Here is a 17,461-nt window from a genome sequence, read left to right on the forward strand (position 1 = left end):
AGATTGTCTGGGATGTGCCAGAAGACAAGAGGAAGTCCTGTGTGGCAAAGGGAAAGACAGAGGTCAGTGTGGGTGTGTGTGTGTGTGTGCGTGTGTGTGGGTGACTTCTATACACCTTCCTCTATTATATGGCTTTCAAGCCAACACTCGTATGTGTTTCACATTTATTCGCAGTAGCTCTAGTGGCAGGTGTCCCTCCTATTGAAAGTTTGTGCAAGGATGTCAAATGTAAAGGCAGTGGGCCAGAATTTGCCCGTCGGGGGTTCAATCCAGCCCGCTTGATAAATGGATAAATTCATAAATTCATATAGTCAATTGCGATATGAAAAAAAATTAAATAAAATCATGAACTACAGTTTTTGTAAAATCTGAATTGTCTCTACAGCAGGAACACAAAATAGAAAAATATTGCACGTTTAATGGTCCAATGAATTTCATACCCCTGCGTTAGGGGTTGGATTCCTCGGCTCCTCGTGTCTGCAGTGTCCTTGGGCGCTGGCCAAGTAACGGCATGGATGTCTATGGAAAGCCATGAAGTAGAGCCAGACGCCGAACCCTCCAGTTGCTCCCGATGGCCTAGTTAGGGCCTTGCACAGCCCCAGTGCCAGTTCGTGTGTGAATAGATGAACACAGTAAAGTGTATAGTGGTTTTGAAACAAAAAGGCATGAAAGTGCCGTACATTGTTACACACTTGTTGCACTGTAACTGCAGTTACACTGCCTGCGCGGGACAGGTGTCGACGTCACAGCCCACATTCTGACAAATTCAGAAATACTGTGTGCTGGGAAATGTAGATGTAAACTTTTTTAGATAATTTATATTTGGAAATAGTCTCTTAAAGTTTGGTGAGGAGATGCTTCTAAAACTCCAGGGCATATAGCCATATTTGATTTTTAGTTGCCCCGAAAACACATGAAATACGGGCCTTCCTGTGGCGGTGCTGCGTTGTGCCTGTGTGCGTCTGTGTGTGTGTGTGTGTGTGTGTGTGTGTGTGTGTGTGTGTGTGTGTGTGTGTGTGTGTGGGTCACAACCCCCGTGCTGTTCGGAATCAGATGGGAAGTTCTGGGAATTCCGCCAAGTGTGTGTGTGTGTGCATCTTTGTGTTGATGTGTGTGTGTAGAAACGGCGTGGATGTCTATGGAAAGCGATGAAGTAGAGCGTACTGTCCTCCCAAGCTGTATTCTTCCTGCTGCTTTGACACCGAGTCCAGAAAACCCGTTAAACTAACTCAAAGACATGGCTTGTCAAGTTATGCACCTCGCTCCCCCCTCCTTTGTTTTGACAGTTTTCCATCCCAAAACGAAAAAAAAAAAAAATAGTCAAATGTAGAAAACACTCCCGCTAACAGTTGGAAGTGCTTGAGAAACGTATCTTTGAGAAATTAGGTCAAATGGAAGGAGCCAATAGAAGGTCAGTGATTTTAATGCAGGGGAGGTGCAATTAGTTCTGACCCATTTTATACGATCGCCAAAGACTGACAGAGAGGTGGAGGATGGATTAGAGCCCAGAGATTTTTAAATTCATTTATTTTTGCAGGAAGGACGTTGATTAGGAAATAGGAAGGAAAACAGGAAACAGAATGATTGACAGGGTTGGGGGGCGGTGGGGCAGCGCTGTGGGACTCCTGCAGCGAGGAAGATGGGATGTAGAGAAGCTGATTAGGAAAGGGGCGGGACAGACGGAGGCAAGTTGCCCAACTGCGAGCACGATGGTGTTAAAACACAGTGATGTTATAATGAATTAACAACTCAATTTCACTGGTGTTTACAACCTGCCAAAACCATCTCAGGAACACAATCATCTGACAATATAAACCCCCATGGTCCACGGGGAGAGAATTTAGGAAATATTTCAAAGATGTCCTGAACCCCCTTTTTGCCGTCAATATTTTTCACGATATTTGTTCAGGTCTGGAAAATAACATGTCAGTCTCCCCGGCAAGTGGAGGATTTGAATTCAATATATTATTTAGACGTTAAAATAAAAATGAAACATTGCCGATTTCTCTTTTTATCTAAATCAATATTTTAATCGCTATTTATATAGTAAAGTTGAAGGGGATTTCACACAAATTTTAAGAAAGTCATCTTGAACTTTATTTAAACTTATTTAATGAGAATACTGGACCTTTTGAGATGAAACTAACACCAATTCCCCTGGTTTATGAAAGAAAAAAAGCATCCTTGATTTATTGAAAAAAGGAACTGATGGGAAACACTACTTTAATGAAGCCTGATGCTCAAGAAAACAGAAATCAATTTAGATTGGTATTATTATTGACATAATAATGATGTAGGTACAGCTCCCAGGGCTATCTTTTTTCTGCTATATGATCCAGTGTTCCCTGTTGTTATGCTAAATTTTCTTCACCGATCGCGGAGGGCGTTGACATCTTGCCCAAGGACACTTCGGCGTGCAGATCGGAGGAACATGATTTGAAGGGACACCCAAAAACCGAGCCGCATCCACTAGCCGAAGTATAGCAGTGGCTCAACACCTCAAATCGCTTGGAAAAATGTTTTTTTAATAGAATAGAATAGAAGAATAAAATTGGATTCACCCCGTGCCATATTGTTATTGAAGCTCATAAGTATGAATGAGGATAATTTAGACTGTGGAATAACTAATCCCCAAATGATCCTATTGTTACCAGCCTGAGCTCTCACTCGCTCTCTCTCCTTCTCTCTCTCTCTCTCTGGCTCTCCGTCCGTCTCCAGTACCGAGGGGTTTGTGGGGAGGGTTAGTGTTGGGGTGGGGTTGTGGAGGCGGTGGTGAACCTTACATGATCTGGCAATCAGAGAGGATCAGGTCTCAGAGAGGGCGGGGGGTGAAAGGTGACTCAGGCCTGTATCTCATCCAGGGTAACATGAGGGTGCAGTGCTGAGTGTGCACAAAGACACACACACACACTCTCAGGACACGGATAATTGATGGAATTGCCTGCGCAGTGCTGCCGTGGTAACCGGGACGTTTCCCCCCCCCCCATCACAGTTGTGAATTAAATGGATGGGATTTCATTTTTTTAAAAGGCATAAAGAGAAAGTTCTACTCTCTGAGAAAATGATTTCATGGAGCAACTGAAACTCGTTTTTCTGTCTCATTTATACATGAAAACAGGGGTGCCATGTTGTGCCCGTGTGTGGTGTGTGTGTGCGGAGTGTGTGTGTGTGTGCGCATGTGTGGAGTGTGGGTGCCCACCACTGGGAATCTCTGGTTTCCAATCAAACTCACACGCTGTGGATCCCTTAGCCGTGATATTGATTCTGAAATTAGATCCTTTGGCGATTAATACATAAATAGTTATTTTGCACTGATTACTTATTGATTCTCAATTGGTTTTTAAAAATCTCTTCGGAGCACATTCACGCTCAGTTACAAGACCTTGTTTTGAAGGATCCACTTGAATTGCCGTGCAGCCGATAGCCGTGCCCGAGCATTTAAAGTCTGACTAGTTAACCAGCAATAACACAGGTTTGGCCTTCATTCATCGAACCTCTTTGCTCGTCTTGCTCTCATTTCTGGTTGTCTCCCCCCCCCTGCAGGTGGACTGCAACAACTACATCCGTTTGCTGGAGTTTCTGGGTGACGGGCGCGTCTACGTGTGCGGCACCTACGCCTTCGACCCCCAGTGCGCCTTCCTGGTGTGTTTGGCTTCTCAGGTGTTAGGAGGGAAAAGCTGCACTAACATCTACTAATTCAGTGTTTCCTAACCACTCTGCACATTATTGGGCCGTGAGAAACCACCAGGTGCACCGTGGAAAAAATACCCCCTTCACCTGGTTGGTCCAAAATGTATTTATTCAACACAGTTAATGTGTCTTCATACATTTATCTATGCGGTCAGCATGCAGTGACAGGCAGAACAATTAAATGCTCTTCCACTAGATGGCAACAGGTAGTGAATGAACCTGTGTATCTACCTATTTCTGCTGGGACAGCGGAGTAATAAGTGAGGTTTGAAGCCTCAAATATTTTAAATAATAATATTTTAAATATTTTATTTCAATATTTTAAGTACTCAATCAGGACCCTCTGGTCCTGAAGAACATTCAGACCCAGATGAAGGCCCAAGTATGAGTAGTGGTCAGAAGAAAGTAAAAAAGGTGAGCTTAAGACAATACAATGAAATTTAGATTGAGTTAGATTTCCTCAGTTCCTGCAAGAATATCAGCTTTGCGCTCAATCAAACAGGGCCATATTTCACACTGCGTAAGTAAATTGAGACTACAGGTGCATTCCATTTTGTTAAAAACGTTTTTAACGTGTTTATTTGGTGGTGTGTCGTGTGATTTTTCCAATGTAAAATATGTACTGTGGCTCAAAAAAAGGATTGGAAACACTGTGCATGATAGGGTAGGGTATTACATGATATACATAATTATGATTATATACATAATTATATATATTTCAGTCTGTTACATTCAAAGTTAGGCAGCCTTCAGTTATTGCTATTATTGGCTGACAGAGACAAAGAGGGATGTGATGCAGAAAATAAACAAATCATCTCCGTAGTTACCATTTTTGCCCGTTTGTAATATTCCAGCGATTCTGACCAACCCCCATCTCTCTCACAAAGGATCTTACCTCCTTCACGCTGGAGCAAGCCGAGGGAGGGGGTGTCAAGATGGAGACGGGGAAGGGGAAATGTCCCTTCGAGCCAAGTCAGCATTACACGGCTGTCATGGCAGGTGGGATTCCTGTTTATTCATTCTATTCTATTTTATTGTGATGATTAGACTATTGTCTAAATATTGTCTAAATCTCTTTGTATTCTGCATTTATGTACCTGTGCATGCGTAGGGGGCATTTTGTACACGGCCGCTACCAGCAACTTCCTGGGCACGCTCTTCGACATCTCCCGGGCGACAGGTCCGGAGCAGGCGAAAATCCGAACCGAACGATCCATCAACTGGCTCAGCGGTGAGGTGGCGCATCCTTGCATGTGACGCAAATGCGCTGGAACGCGGCACAATTAATGTTTAAAAGTGTAACTCGTGTTCACGTTTCCCCACACCAGACCCAGAGTTCGTGAGTTCCGCCTTCATAGACGAGTCCGCCGGCAGCAATCCGACCGGAGAAGACGACAAGATCTACTTCTTTTTCACCGAGGTGGCGAAGGAGTATGACCTCTACACCAGGGTCAAAGTCCCCAGGGTGGCGCGCGTCTGCAGGGTGCGGCATCTCCGCCACAGTGATTGCCTTGCTCACCGATTTATAGTTTTACCTGAGGGACTTTTTTCTCTCTCAGTCTGATGTCGGGGGGATGAAGACTCTGCAGCAGCGCTGGACCACGTTCCTCAAGGCGCAGCTGGTGTGTGAGGACAGACCCAGCGGTCAGCGCTACAACATCCTCACTGACGTGTTCACTGTGCAGCACACGCCCGGGGAACCCAACAGCACGCACTTCTACGGGTTATTCACCTCCCAGTGGTGAGCCTGTGCACATCGTCATGGCAACAATTATTATTATTACATTACATTTGGCAGATGCTTTTATCCTCTAACTTGCAATAGAGGACATAGGGACTGCAAATACATTTGCAAATACATGATGCACAGGAAATACAGTAAGCTTGGGTTAGTGAGGGTTTTTTTTTTTTGGACAGAGACACACAAACGCACACACACACACACACACGCACACTGCATAGCCTAACTTGCTGCCAACCTGATCTAGGGCGTCAGCGCAGTAAAAAGTCCTGAAAGAGAAATGTTTTTACCTGTTTCTTGAAGGTACAACAAACCGCAAAACGTATGTCAGATCACTAACGCCTTTTGCCCCGACTCTTTTTTTTTTTTTTTTTCTGTGTAGGGAGCGCGAAGAACTGTCCGCGGTGTGTGTGTTCAGCCTGTCCGATATCAACAAGGTGATGAACGGTCCCTTCAAGGAACTGAAGAAGACGTGCGACATCTGGATCAACCCCGAACCCGTCCCCACGCCGCGGCCCGGCCAGGTGTGTTTACCGCTTTAAATGCCTCTTTAAATGCTCTTCTCCATTTTCATGGTTCACCTCTCTTCCATGACACAGTGTTTGAACACTGAGCTCAGGGACAAGGGCTTCGAGTCGTCCCTGAAACTCCCCGACAAGGTGCTGACGTACGTCAGGGACCACCCTCTGATGGAGAACAGTGTTACCGCGGCGCCCTTGCTGGTTCGCAAAGGGATTAGATACACCAAGCTGGCGGTCACGCAGATGGCCGGCGGGAAGGAGAGAAGGGGGGCGGTGCTACATCTGGGAACAGGTGCCGTATTAAAACGCGCATGTCAAGAATTCACATTCCGGTAACTTTCGTTTTTATGTGGAAGAATTTAAATTTGAGATTTGCCGTTTGCTGTGCGCTGCAGATCGCGGGGACCTCCATCGGGTGGCGGTAGTGGGTCCGAACGCCACCTTGCTTCACGAGATCCCGCTGTTCCCGTCGCAGGAGCCTGTCAACAATATACTCCTGCACCAAGTAAATATCGAAAAGCAAAATGTTCCATGCCCAAACTGAATTATTGTCTTCCGTATTTTCCATTAAATGGGAGTTTTACCGTGTTTCCAGGGCTGGGCTCTGGTGGGTAGCCCCACGTCTCTGGCTCGAGTCCGGGCCGAAGGCTGCGCTCTGTACTCCAGCTGTAAGGAGTGCGCCAGAGTCCGAGGGCTCGGCTGCGTATGGAGCCTGGAGGACGAAGCGTGCACGTCCACACCGGCAGAGTGAGTGTGTCTCTGTGCAATTTTGGAACCGTCCACCATCCTGGGCAATTCTAGCTTATTTAAGTAGAGCGTCAAACAACATTGAAGAGCAGAAGACAATACTGAAAACAATTGCATTTGTGTTTCAGGCCGGGCCCAGGTGATGTAGTGGATGCCGCCTTGAGAAAATGTGACATGGAGGAAGGTAAATTAATGTGGATGTGTTTGATTTCATGTGGAATCATGGCAAATGTTGGTCCAGTTTGCATTAGGAAGCATTTGTTTTGTCACTGCATCGCTGCACTATATTTATTGCTAAATGCTACATTTTTTGTTAGCTTCGAGCTGTGTAACCCTCCCCCCACCATCTCCTTTGCATCTCCAGGGCGTTGCTCCCCGTCCATCAGGGAGCTGCACGTTTCAATCGGACTGCGCCTCTTGTTGCCATGCGTCCAGCTGTCTCCCAGGCCCTGCACCTGGGAGCACCCGCCTCACAGACTCACCCGGCAGCACCACTCGGACCTGGAGGTGACTGTCACAGAGCAAAGTCTGGGGACATACATCTGCACGTGCCAGGTATATAAATGATAATTAAAGAAAAAAAAAAAAAAAATCCACAATGGCACCTCAGCTTTTGAATATAATTTGTTCATTTGACTCAAACTCAATGTATTTTTCCCATGAAATTAATATGAATCTCATTGATCTGTTCTTCAGCCCCCAATTTTTTCATTAAAAGTTTAACATAGTTATACCTTCACCCAATTTTGCGCATCTTTGTCCTCTAGGATAGTACAGATGGTTGACTTTGCGACGTTGCAGTGCTTGGCGAGATCAGTAACCCGAACACCGCTCTTAAGTTCAGCTATTATTTCCCCCTTGAGATCGACTGTAATACGCCTAAGCTTCTTAACACCGCAAGCATTAGAACTTTTCCCTGTCTTAGGGCCATAATGATGGCTAATTTAACGCAAAAAGCACAAAAAAAGTGTCAAATGATGTGCGATTCAAACAATGCTGAGAACTACTCAAGACTGCCGCTACCCTACAACGCCTCTTGGTGGCGAGTGAGTTTTTTGTTTGTGTGTTTGTACACCGAGGGCTTGTTTGCAGGCTGATTTGTTGGTAATTCGTGGGCTGAGGTTCCACTGTATACAAAATATAAACAAGCATCTTTGTTGAAAATAATGCTGAGCCCTAATCTCACCCCGGTTACAGGAAGCGGGGCCGGCCATCAAAAACCCCACCCTCTGCCGACAAGCAGCCTACCAGCTGACCCGAGATGATCCCGTTGTGGGCGGAGCGATCGCGACGGCTGGGGGGCGCCAGATTCTCGCCATCTACATCCTTTTCTTCTGCTGCGGTTTGCTATTTGGCGTATTTCTCCTTTACTTTTTGACACGTCGGCGGAGCATCAGGCGCCAGGGTCACCACTTGCCGGATAACTCGCTGTCATCTGAAAAGGGGCGGGACTTGCTGGGCTCCTCCGCTACACCCCAGTCCCCGAGCAGCGCCAGCCTGTTGTCCGACGGATTTCGCTTGACTGAGAAACGAAACGGGACGACGACCACGAACACCACCACCACCAGCCTGCTCAGCAACCAGGGGAACGGCAGTCACCACGGCAACAGTTACAGTGGCACGCTTAACCACGGAAACCCGAGCAACGGCCACGGGAATACCTTATACGCCAATTGCAACACGAGCGGCAGTGGGTTGAAGTTCGCCACTGAGATATTAGCTGCAGACATGCTGGACGGAAGGACCGCGAAGAGGGAGAGGGGGAGGCCGGAGTCGGGCGAGAGGGAGTCGGGGGAGGGGGACGAGGTGGGCGATGGCTTGGGAGACGGGTTAATGGACGGCATGAAAATACTAGGGGAGGAGCTCGCCAGCTTCCCCATGTTTAAATCACCCGCGCCCCTGGCGCCCTGTGAAGAAAGTTCAATATGAAAAGCAAACACCCGTACGGACTTCACTGCTGTCGTTTGCATCTTCCTTCTCCGTGCACCTGTGGGAGTGAATGCAAAGGTGGGAGCCTCTGGGCAGAGCGCCGCCGCGCACCTTTAGCGAAAGGGACGAAATAGCACGAGTTGCTCAGGTCGAGAGCTGAAAATAACAAAATGTGTCACATAGTCATGTACAGGTGTAAATAGTAAAAAAAGGCCTTGACTGCGACATCTGGCGCTGAATGTGAAGAATCAAAGAAGTGTCCACGTGTGTGGACATGGAAAAAAAGCCATACTGTCCTTTTTTTTCCCCCCCGGATCTCCCGTGGTTTTCCTCTCCCGTGCACTTTGTTTTTTTTCAGCGCCCGAAAAACCATCACAGTACGTATCGTCCTGAGAGAACGCGACTTCAATGCAATCTCCGCCGTGTGATGCGGGTAGAAGGGCACCAAAGGACTGCTGAGCCGTGGACTGCCCAGCCGGACTGTACGGGTCCCGGGCAGAAGAAGGTGAGCTCCAGTGACCGGGAAGGGGTTTGGACTCAGCCTACGCTGCTTTTCAAAGAGGGAGATGACGATTGGGTTTAGGACCCTTGATACCGGCGGATGCAACCAATTGTGGACTGCCATTGTCTCGGTGATGGAGGCGGACGGCAGATTGTCTTTCAGAGTGACGTGGAAATAATTTCCGAATGACCAAATCCTCACCGCCACGTTGTTCTGTGAGTGTGGATTACGAAAAAAAATCGTTAAATTGTATTGTTTCTGTCCGGTTGTTTTATAATAAAGCACAAAATGAAACCCTTTTCTTACTTTAGTGTGTGTGTGTGTGTGTGTGTGTGTGTGTGTGTGTGTGTGTGTGTGTGTGTGTGTTTGTGTTTGTGTGTGTGATTTGAAGTTATGACATGACATCAACTGGTCATCCCCCTGGTGTGTGTGTGTGTGTGTGTGTGTGTGTGTGTGTGTGTGTGTGTGTGTGTGTGTGTGTGTGTGTGTGTGTGTGTGTGTGTGTGTGTGTGTGTGTGTGTGTGTGTGTGTGTGTGTGTGTGTGTGTGTGTGTGTGTGTGTGATTTGAAGTCATGACATGACATCAAGTGATCATTCCCCTGACATGCTGACATTTGTTTGGTTGTAATTTGAAGGAAAACAGAAAAATTGAATAGAAATGAAATATGATAATGCATCTCTTTAAAATATTTTTTTTTTTATTCTCTCTTCGCCCGAGTGCTTCCTGGAGATCTTCTCGGGTTCAAAAGCTGGCTTCAACTCGGCCGTCAAGCATCTCATCTGTTTTTTCTCAGCCGAATATCCTCGGGTCCTCCTACATAGAGCTTGCACAGCTCACCTCTCGCCTCTTGGGCCGCTGTTACAAACCATGCCTTTTCTGATAAGGCTCTGGTACTTTTGGTCATTCTTTACTACCTACCTACCATGGTAATACAATTATTGACCCATTTCCAATGAAATACGACATAGTAATAGCCAGACGTAATACGTTATACGTTTATAAATATTCAACTAATGGATCACAGCAAGGTCAATCAAACTTTCACAAGTCATTCACATCTAATATAGAGGCTTTCAATCATTCACTCTCATTCACATCATATATGGACATTTAGCCATTCGCTCACAAAACGTTACATAAAGACGGCCATTCACACTCCGTAGAGAGACATACAACGTTAACTTATATTCACATGTCATATAGAGACAAACACCCATTTGGGGTGGAGTATTTAGTATTCCTTGCGTGTGTTAGCTTTCGGGTGTAACTGTTAACGACACCATGACTGCTGTTTATTCTACTTTCATTTCTTCACCACTTTGTTTACAAAGTGCCTTTTCATTTCAGGTCATGCATCAGCTTATTATCACGAGGCTGGAGAGGTTAAAGTCAGACATCTTTGAGTACCGAAACCTGCAGCAGAGGGAGTCATCCATATCGACTGGGAATTCTTAGATGATTTTCCTTTCTCATCTCTTGTTTTCTAAAGTAACACCCAAATCTGAGGTGGCCTCTTTTAAAAATTGATTGCAATCAGGCATGACCAGAGACCCAAACCACAACACGTCTTTGAGCGTATGTGCGTTTATTGAGTCACATTTCGGGTCAAGGACGGTTATAATGATGAATGTAGTACCCCGCGGCCTGTCGGGACCCAAGGCAGTCGTCTACTCCGCCCAAGGAAGAGGTAAATGTTGCGTTCTCATGTCCATTTGAGACTCGATCTCAGCCGTCGAGCAACTCGTTCGGCGTCTCGTAGCCGAACAGCTCAAAATCCTTCTTGTACAGGCTGTAGAGTTTCCTCCTGTCCTCAAGGGGCACCGTCTGAAACCATTCTGCCATCCTAAAACGAGAAGTCATGTTTTCATAGGAAGGGGGGAACTTGATCTCGTTTTCCAGATGCAAATTCCTCAGCAGATGCTCAGCATCCTCCTGAAGGGTCTCTTGGAGGCCGATAAAGTCGTACCTGAGGAGAACAACGCAAGGATTCAAATGATGATTTTCTAAAAATGGCATCAAACTAATCAGTCTTGTCGGGGTCAGTTGTAACCTGTCAATTTGAACTTACTCTATGAGGCAGGGGTGGCACATGCGGTGCATTTGCCTCCAGTGGGGCTCAAATGGCATTTTCTCCTCAGTCTGCGGGTCCAGCAGGTACTGGATAAAGTTGTAGAAGGACGGCCGTATGCCCAGTGCAAATGCCTCATCGGACGATATGGGCGGGTCAGATTTGTTGCCGTAGAGACGCAGAATAGTCCGTCCGAAGTGCATGTAAAAATATTTGTTGTTGCGCTGGAACTTGTCCCGATAGGCGGAGATGAGACGAATGAAGGGGTGGCGGACAAACAGGAACTTGGTGTAGTGCTTCAACTTCACCTGAGGTGAGGAGGCAGGTATCACAAAAATTAAACCATATTTGCTTTTTGATGCGGTTGCCTTGGTGACGCGCCCTGCCCCACCTTCATCTCACTCTTGGGGAAGCTGCTCAGGAGAGTGAGCGCGTGGGGGGTGTGGACCAAATCGGGGGGTACAGATATGGGGTCGGTGTAGGGCTCGCTCTGGTTCAGAACAACCATCACCCTCTTCCAGTTAGTGCACGCCACCTGGACACAGCAGCAAAGAAAACATGGAGAGGGTGATTGAATCTGAAAGATTTTCAATGGTTGTGTCTCACCAACCAACAACCTATGATTGACAGGTCCTTGGACCAATGGAATATTGAACAGTGTCGTGACTGAGGGGAAAAATCAACCCCCGTTGATCGATTGATCGAATTCACCAAAGAAAAGGAGAGGTGGTAAACACCTCTGAACCAGAACACGCCAGCTTACAGAGAGGCTGTCAAAACCAGAAGTGAGTAAAATATCGGCAAGGATTTGAACGTTTGAATAGATCTTCCAGACCATCAGCAGTGTAGGATGAGTTCTGTGTGTGTCAGTCCATCACCTTGGGGATGTAACAGTAGATGATACCATGATTTTCGTCCACAACAAGGTTCTTCAGCTCTCTCTGACTTTTCTTCTCCAGGCTCTGCTTTCCCTCCGACGCTTCCTTTTTGTAAAGCTTGCACATTTCTTCTAAATTTGCCTTTCTCATTTCCTGTATGTGATGGAGTCTCCTCTCTGCGGCAGAGATAAAGAAGACGCACCTGTGTTTCAGACGGAAATGGTCACATATGTGTGAGTATATGTGTGTGTGTATATATATATATTTTTTTTATTGTTCATTCATTCATGTCCCTTAGCAGGTACTCTGGAGCCTACCTCAGCTGTTGTTGGGCGAGAGGTTGCCACTCGATTACCACATACGACCATACACTCAGTCATTCACGTATAATGCAGAGACATACAACCATACACTCTCTTATTTACATTTTGTACAGGGACAAAGAATAATTCAGTCTCACATTTAATCATTATATAGTGTCATACAACCATTTATTTTGTTTTTAAAACATCATTAATTTTTGGCTGAACCTCCTGCACGTTTCTGGAACTTTGGGAGGAAACTAGAGAAACCCACGTAGTCTAATAATCGCAACCTATCAGAATTGAACCAGCAACCCCCTCAAGCGCCATTCACTGCACTATCCATTATTATTATAGTTTATATAGTTCATCTTTTTGAAAGCAAGCATGGGCAAGGCTTCAGTCGCAACATTCAACAAATGAGTCCAGCGCTGCCTTGAAAAGGACCGGAGCCGTAGTTCAAACGAAAAAAAAACGAATCAAATAAATCACATCCTGACCAAAGCGGATGCATGTTTTAAACAAGTAACCGTTTTCCATAGATCACCGACAGTTTACCTTTGTTTCTTCTCCATGGTGACAGCCCCTGCTGGCAGAGTTGCGACGTGATCAGGTACATGGGTCCGAGCAATCCGAGGAAGAGCAGTGTGTGTCTGCTTACAGTCATCATTTCCAGAGTAAACACAAGAAGACCTTCCCCAAGGAAACCGAGATGGCGGGGATTTTAGTGAGTTTATGACCAATATGTATGATGTACAGTACATTTCTGACTGCCATAACAAACGTAATTAAAGCAGCAGCTGGAGTTGTCCACTTCAGCGCTCTTGAAATAAAGGTAGCTCGAATGATGAGGTCGACGGGAGCGCCGTGATCGGGATCACACATTTACGTGAAGTCAGATGGGATGTTCACTCACCTTGCTTCCGAGGGGAAATCTGTGGTTTAAGCGAAGATGCCTCGCCGGGCAACTTGACTCGCTGGCCACTCCTTGAAGGTGAGCGAGGGAATATCAGCCGCACAGAGGAGAGATCTAATGTGGACTTAACAGAGCTGCACACCAAATATTGTCTCTGCTAAGTTTTGCCCGGCCTCCTTGCTTTCGCCATCCAATTTTTCAATGCCATAGTGTCACCTTTGCTTTGTTTCTATTGTTTTTCTAATTATCCTTATCATCAATATGAAACAGGATTTCACCATAACGAGGGTCAGGATGGATTATCCATTGTTTTGCAGAATTCCGTTGCTTTTGTTGTTGAGGTTTCACCTGTTAACCGAAACTCATTATTTTGCGGACCGAGCATCTCTAAGAGCACTTTAGAAGTAAGTAGAATTTATTATAAACAAATGAACAAAGAAAAACCTGGCTGCCTCCTCTGCTGCAACTGAACGTCTCTGAGCACGTCGATAGAATTGAGCACTGCTGGAAGTGTCTGGTGCTGATCCCTCTGGTTCCACAAACCCATGTAAATATACCAGAACCCTCAAAATTCGGAATTATTTGTGAATTTAAACCCCCCTCTCCGCACCTTCACAGCCATAAATGTCCAGGCGCCTTCATATCCCCGAGAACCCAACAACCTAGTCAGATCTCCACGCTCTCAGGGCTACGGACTACTTGTGGTCCCTGGAGTCTCCGCGATCAGAACGCGTTCCGGATCATTCAGTTTCAGAGCTCGAAGCATCTTCCAATCCTCAATCTGAGGAGACAGCTTAGTGCTAGGCTAGCCCCTAGTTACACAGCCATAGGCTTTCTCTACCGAGGGATATCCCATGATGCACTCTCGCTCTCCCCATCCTGTCTGCACTCATGTTTCTTCGTCAATGCATGATAGGAGCCTCATATCTTCTCCCAAATCCCATGGCTCTCTCGTGTTGTAACATGGGATAATCTACTGCAATTTCACGCCCGGTGTCCACCATTGTTGTTTCTTTTATGAATATGAAAGCTATTACTGCATGTAAGTCAGCTACAACCACGTAACTGTCAGCGCCACTGTTAGTAAGGTCATTTGTGCCTGTCCCTACCGATCCTCATTGCCCCGCGTCCTGTCCCCTCTCTCTCTCTTTCTACACAAATCGGTCGAGACAGAAGGACGTCCCATGTTGAGCTGGGATCTTTTCCAAGGCTTCTGCCCCGATAAAAGGCGGTGTTTTCTTCACTGTTACCAAGTGCTCTCTCACAGGGGAATGTTGAGTTTCTGGAAATTTTGAAGCGTGTGAGACCTGCTCGACACGGAAAGTGTCATGAGACGACTCTACTGTGATTTGTTGCCTTGTAAATGACTGGCCAGGTGTGTGTGGCACATGTTCATTAGCTGTTGCATCAACATGTTTAAGGGGGGGGAAAATCCCCAATGGCTATTGGCAAATAAGTTGCTCATAAAGGTGACAAAATAAAAAGAAAAAAAAAATGGCAGTCACAACGTGTTAGTATGTGGAAGAGAAAGAAGTTTGCGATTATCAAATATTTGAACATTTGATTTGAGTGTGACAGTTATGCGGTCTGGCTGAACCGTCACAGTCACCTGTCACCCCCCCCCCCCCACACACACACACACACGCACATATGCACTAAACGGTTTCTAGAACTGGTCTAACAGGATGTGTGTTGAGCGAGGATGGTGACAGAGTTTTGGACCTGTAGGGTGTGTATTTTTGTTTTGTGTGAAGTTCTACCATCATAACATGACAACAATATTCCCATATTCAATGGCATTTTTTTGGCCATGATTTTAATGAAAAACAGAATGAAACAGAATAGGAACGTAAGTTGTGAATTACCTGAGCAAGTAGTGGATTTGCGCTTGTATGTGTGATTTGACTTTTATACTAAATTCAGAGATTATTAGAAAATTACCATATTGATGACAAAATTTAACATTCTCTTTTACGGTCGTCTCTTTCAAAGTTTATCCTGCATGCCGCAAAGGTGTTATAAACTCTATCCGGTGGTTATTACACTTGACTAATTAAAGTAGCTCGAGTCACCGAATCTTCCCTGAGACACAGAAAAGGGACCAGGTGAAGAAAAAAGCAGGTTGTGACAGCGGCTCGTCCTCATCCCGATACCGCTGCGCATTGGGGGTGTGTTGTCACAAATGCTTCAAACGCCCAAAGGTGTGTCAAAGTTATTTATTTCATTTAACTTTCACAATAAGACCCCATTTCAAGCATCCACTTCATAACATTCCTAACTGTCATCTGAGACGCTTGACAGACACCCAAAGATTTTCTCACGGTCACAGCTCTGCTTGAGTTTCCTTGAGGCTTTCTATGATCTGCTTTATGTTCAGCAGTTCCTTTTCATGGTCACGAAACATCTTCATCGTCTTAATCAGCTCCATTCTGACTGTATGCTTGGACATGTCGAATAAAGTTTGGGTGTCCCTCACTGATTTCAGCAGAACTGGGACGTCTGATGCAAATGTCTCAGTCAACAAAACCATGGAATCCACTATGAGCTCGCACTGTTTCATCATCGTCAAAGTGAGAGACGCATCATAGTAAAAGGCTTCCTGAAATGAAGCCATATTACCATATTCCTATATTCATAATTTTGTCTTTTTACCCATTTGATGCTTATCTTCAGCAGTGTCAATCACTTTTCTCTTTCACAGTCATACAGTTTAACCTGTGTGTGTGTGTGTGTGTGTGTGTGTGTGTGTGTGTGTGTGTGTGTGCTTGCGCATTGGCTATGTAATTCATTTCCATGCAAAGTGTTGTGGAAACCAGTTTCTGGAGGAATGAATACACGAGTCATTTGGATATTTGGCTTAACCCAAGACTCATAATAGACACACACACACACACACACACACACACACACGCAAACATACACATTTGGGCAAGAACTGCCTCACCTTCATACTCGTGGTCATTTCATTTGAAAACTCCCAGGTCTCCTCCAGTAGTTCCTGTATGTACCAATATGAAGTTACATCAGCGGGCATCGTCTTTGCATTGTGGTCCGATTTAGTGATATGAAACCATTCCTTGACAATTCAATTGAGATACAAAGAAAAGATAGATAACGTAAAATTTGATTTACCAGCATATCGCTGGTTGCCAGTGTGTTCGAGAGGGAAACCAAACACAGCAAGGTGAAGAGGAGGATGCCGGCTGCCATTTTTCTGCCAAAGAACTTGATAACGCCTTGTGCTTCTGTGAAAAGTAAAAAGAAATGATCAAATAAATCATTACTTGCTGTTAGCTGGAGTTAGTGGAAGGTTTCTGATCTCACCTCCAGGGACAATTGAGGAAGCGCATCAATGCAAAGGTCACAGAACCTACCAGGCCCTTTTATACTGCACGGATGTCTTTGGTAGAATCTCACCTGCATTCCACTTTGGTTTCACAATCAGCTGTTGGTTGCACAATTTCAGAGAATCACCTGGCTTTCGCAGAAATGAAACTCAATCCTGTTGTTTTTTTCCATAGTCATAGCACAATTGACCAGAATAGATAGGATCCGAAAGGAGTCCATCAGAGAAACGGGGCATGCTAGACGTTTTTGAGAGAAGGTGAGAGAAGCCAGACTGAGAAGGTTGGGTCATGTACAGAGGAGGATAGAGAATACATTGGTAGACGGATGCTGGAATTGGAGCTGCCAGGCAGGAGGTCTCGAGGAAGACCAAAGAGAAGATTTATGGACATAGTGAGAGAGGATATGAAGGTAGTTGGTGTGAGAGAAGAGGATACAGAGAATAGGGTTTGATGGCTGTGGCGACCCCTGAAGGGACAAACCACAAGGTAAAGAAGTAGGCGATTATTTCTATTATTATTAATATTACAAGTAGTGTGGGATGTGAACCCTCATACCCCCACGGACTTGCTTTCAATCTCCTCGTCCACTCTCTCTTATTTTGACCGGTTGAGGTAGAAGGCCGCCCGGCATTTAGGTGGGCCCCATCCAAGGTTTCTGCCTGTGTTTCAAAAGGGAGTTATTTCCTCTCTCCTGGCGGGCAAGCTCTGTCGATCATTTTAAAGAGTGGTGGTCCAGATATGCTCTACATGGAAAGTGTCAGGACACGATCGTGTTGTGATTCGGTGCCGCATAAATAAAATATGACTTGGCTTGACTTT

General features: G+C 45.7%; 2 protein-coding genes and 1 long non-coding RNA gene across 4 annotated transcripts in view; 1 reads left to right on the top strand and 2 right to left on the bottom strand.

Moving 5' to 3' along the window:
- sema4f (sema domain, immunoglobulin domain (Ig), transmembrane domain (TM) and short cytoplasmic domain, (semaphorin) 4F) overlaps window positions 1-9,683 on the top strand; it is a 51,960-nt gene extending 42,277 nt beyond the window's left edge. The window contains exons 3-15 of the mRNA XM_086165238.1: window positions 3-62; window positions 3,544-3,642; window positions 4,578-4,689; window positions 4,802-4,921; window positions 5,019-5,173; window positions 5,250-5,431; window positions 5,814-5,955; window positions 6,031-6,244; window positions 6,348-6,457; window positions 6,548-6,699; window positions 6,828-6,883; window positions 7,064-7,254; window positions 7,897-9,683. Coding sequence (XP_086021364.1) covers window positions 3-62; window positions 3,544-3,642; window positions 4,578-4,689; window positions 4,802-4,921; window positions 5,019-5,173; window positions 5,250-5,431; window positions 5,814-5,955; window positions 6,031-6,244; window positions 6,348-6,457; window positions 6,548-6,699; window positions 6,828-6,883; window positions 7,064-7,254; window positions 7,897-8,628 — 2,325 coding nt within the window. The 3' untranslated portion in view covers window positions 8,629-9,683. The remainder of the gene's footprint in view (window positions 1-2; window positions 63-3,543; window positions 3,643-4,577; window positions 4,690-4,801; window positions 4,922-5,018; window positions 5,174-5,249; window positions 5,432-5,813; window positions 5,956-6,030; window positions 6,245-6,347; window positions 6,458-6,547; window positions 6,700-6,827; window positions 6,884-7,063; window positions 7,255-7,896) is intronic.
- A 1,016-nt stretch (window positions 9,684-10,699) lies between these two features.
- LOC147223715 (carbohydrate sulfotransferase 12-like) lies at window positions 10,700-13,388 on the bottom strand. 2 transcript variants are annotated; one of them, XM_086165764.1, is made up of 6 exons: window positions 13,296-13,388; window positions 12,938-13,072; window positions 12,078-12,253; window positions 11,591-11,734; window positions 11,200-11,507; window positions 10,700-11,097 (listed from the first exon to the last, which is right to left on the bottom strand). In XM_086165764.1, exons 2-6 carry the CDS (start codon window positions 13,047-13,049, stop codon window positions 10,857-10,859), a joined length of 981 nt encoding a protein of 326 aa, XP_086021890.1. In that variant the 5' UTR covers window positions 13,050-13,072; window positions 13,296-13,388; the 3' UTR covers window positions 10,700-10,856. The 2 variants fall into 2 exon arrangements, with proteins under 2 accessions (XP_086021890.1, XP_086021891.1); XM_086165765.1 differs by having other exon boundaries at window positions 12,938-13,384.
- Window positions 13,389-15,543: 2,155 nt separating this feature from the next.
- LOC147223716 (uncharacterized) lies at window positions 15,544-16,642 on the bottom strand. Its single transcript, XR_015107630.1, has 4 exons — window positions 16,620-16,642; window positions 16,428-16,540; window positions 16,240-16,293; window positions 15,544-15,894 (listed from the first exon to the last, which is right to left on the bottom strand). It is a non-coding gene; the product is annotated as an uncharacterized LOC147223716 (long non-coding RNA).
- Between the last annotated feature and the right edge of the window lie 819 nt (window positions 16,643-17,461).

The sequence above is a fragment of the Fistularia commersonii genome, chromosome 19 (assembly GCF_037954325.1).
Source record: "Fistularia commersonii isolate RoL2024-O1a breed Wild chromosome 19, RoL_Fcom_v1.0, whole genome shotgun sequence".
Taxonomy (NCBI): Eukaryota; Metazoa; Chordata; class Actinopteri; order Syngnathiformes; family Fistulariidae; genus Fistularia; species Fistularia commersonii.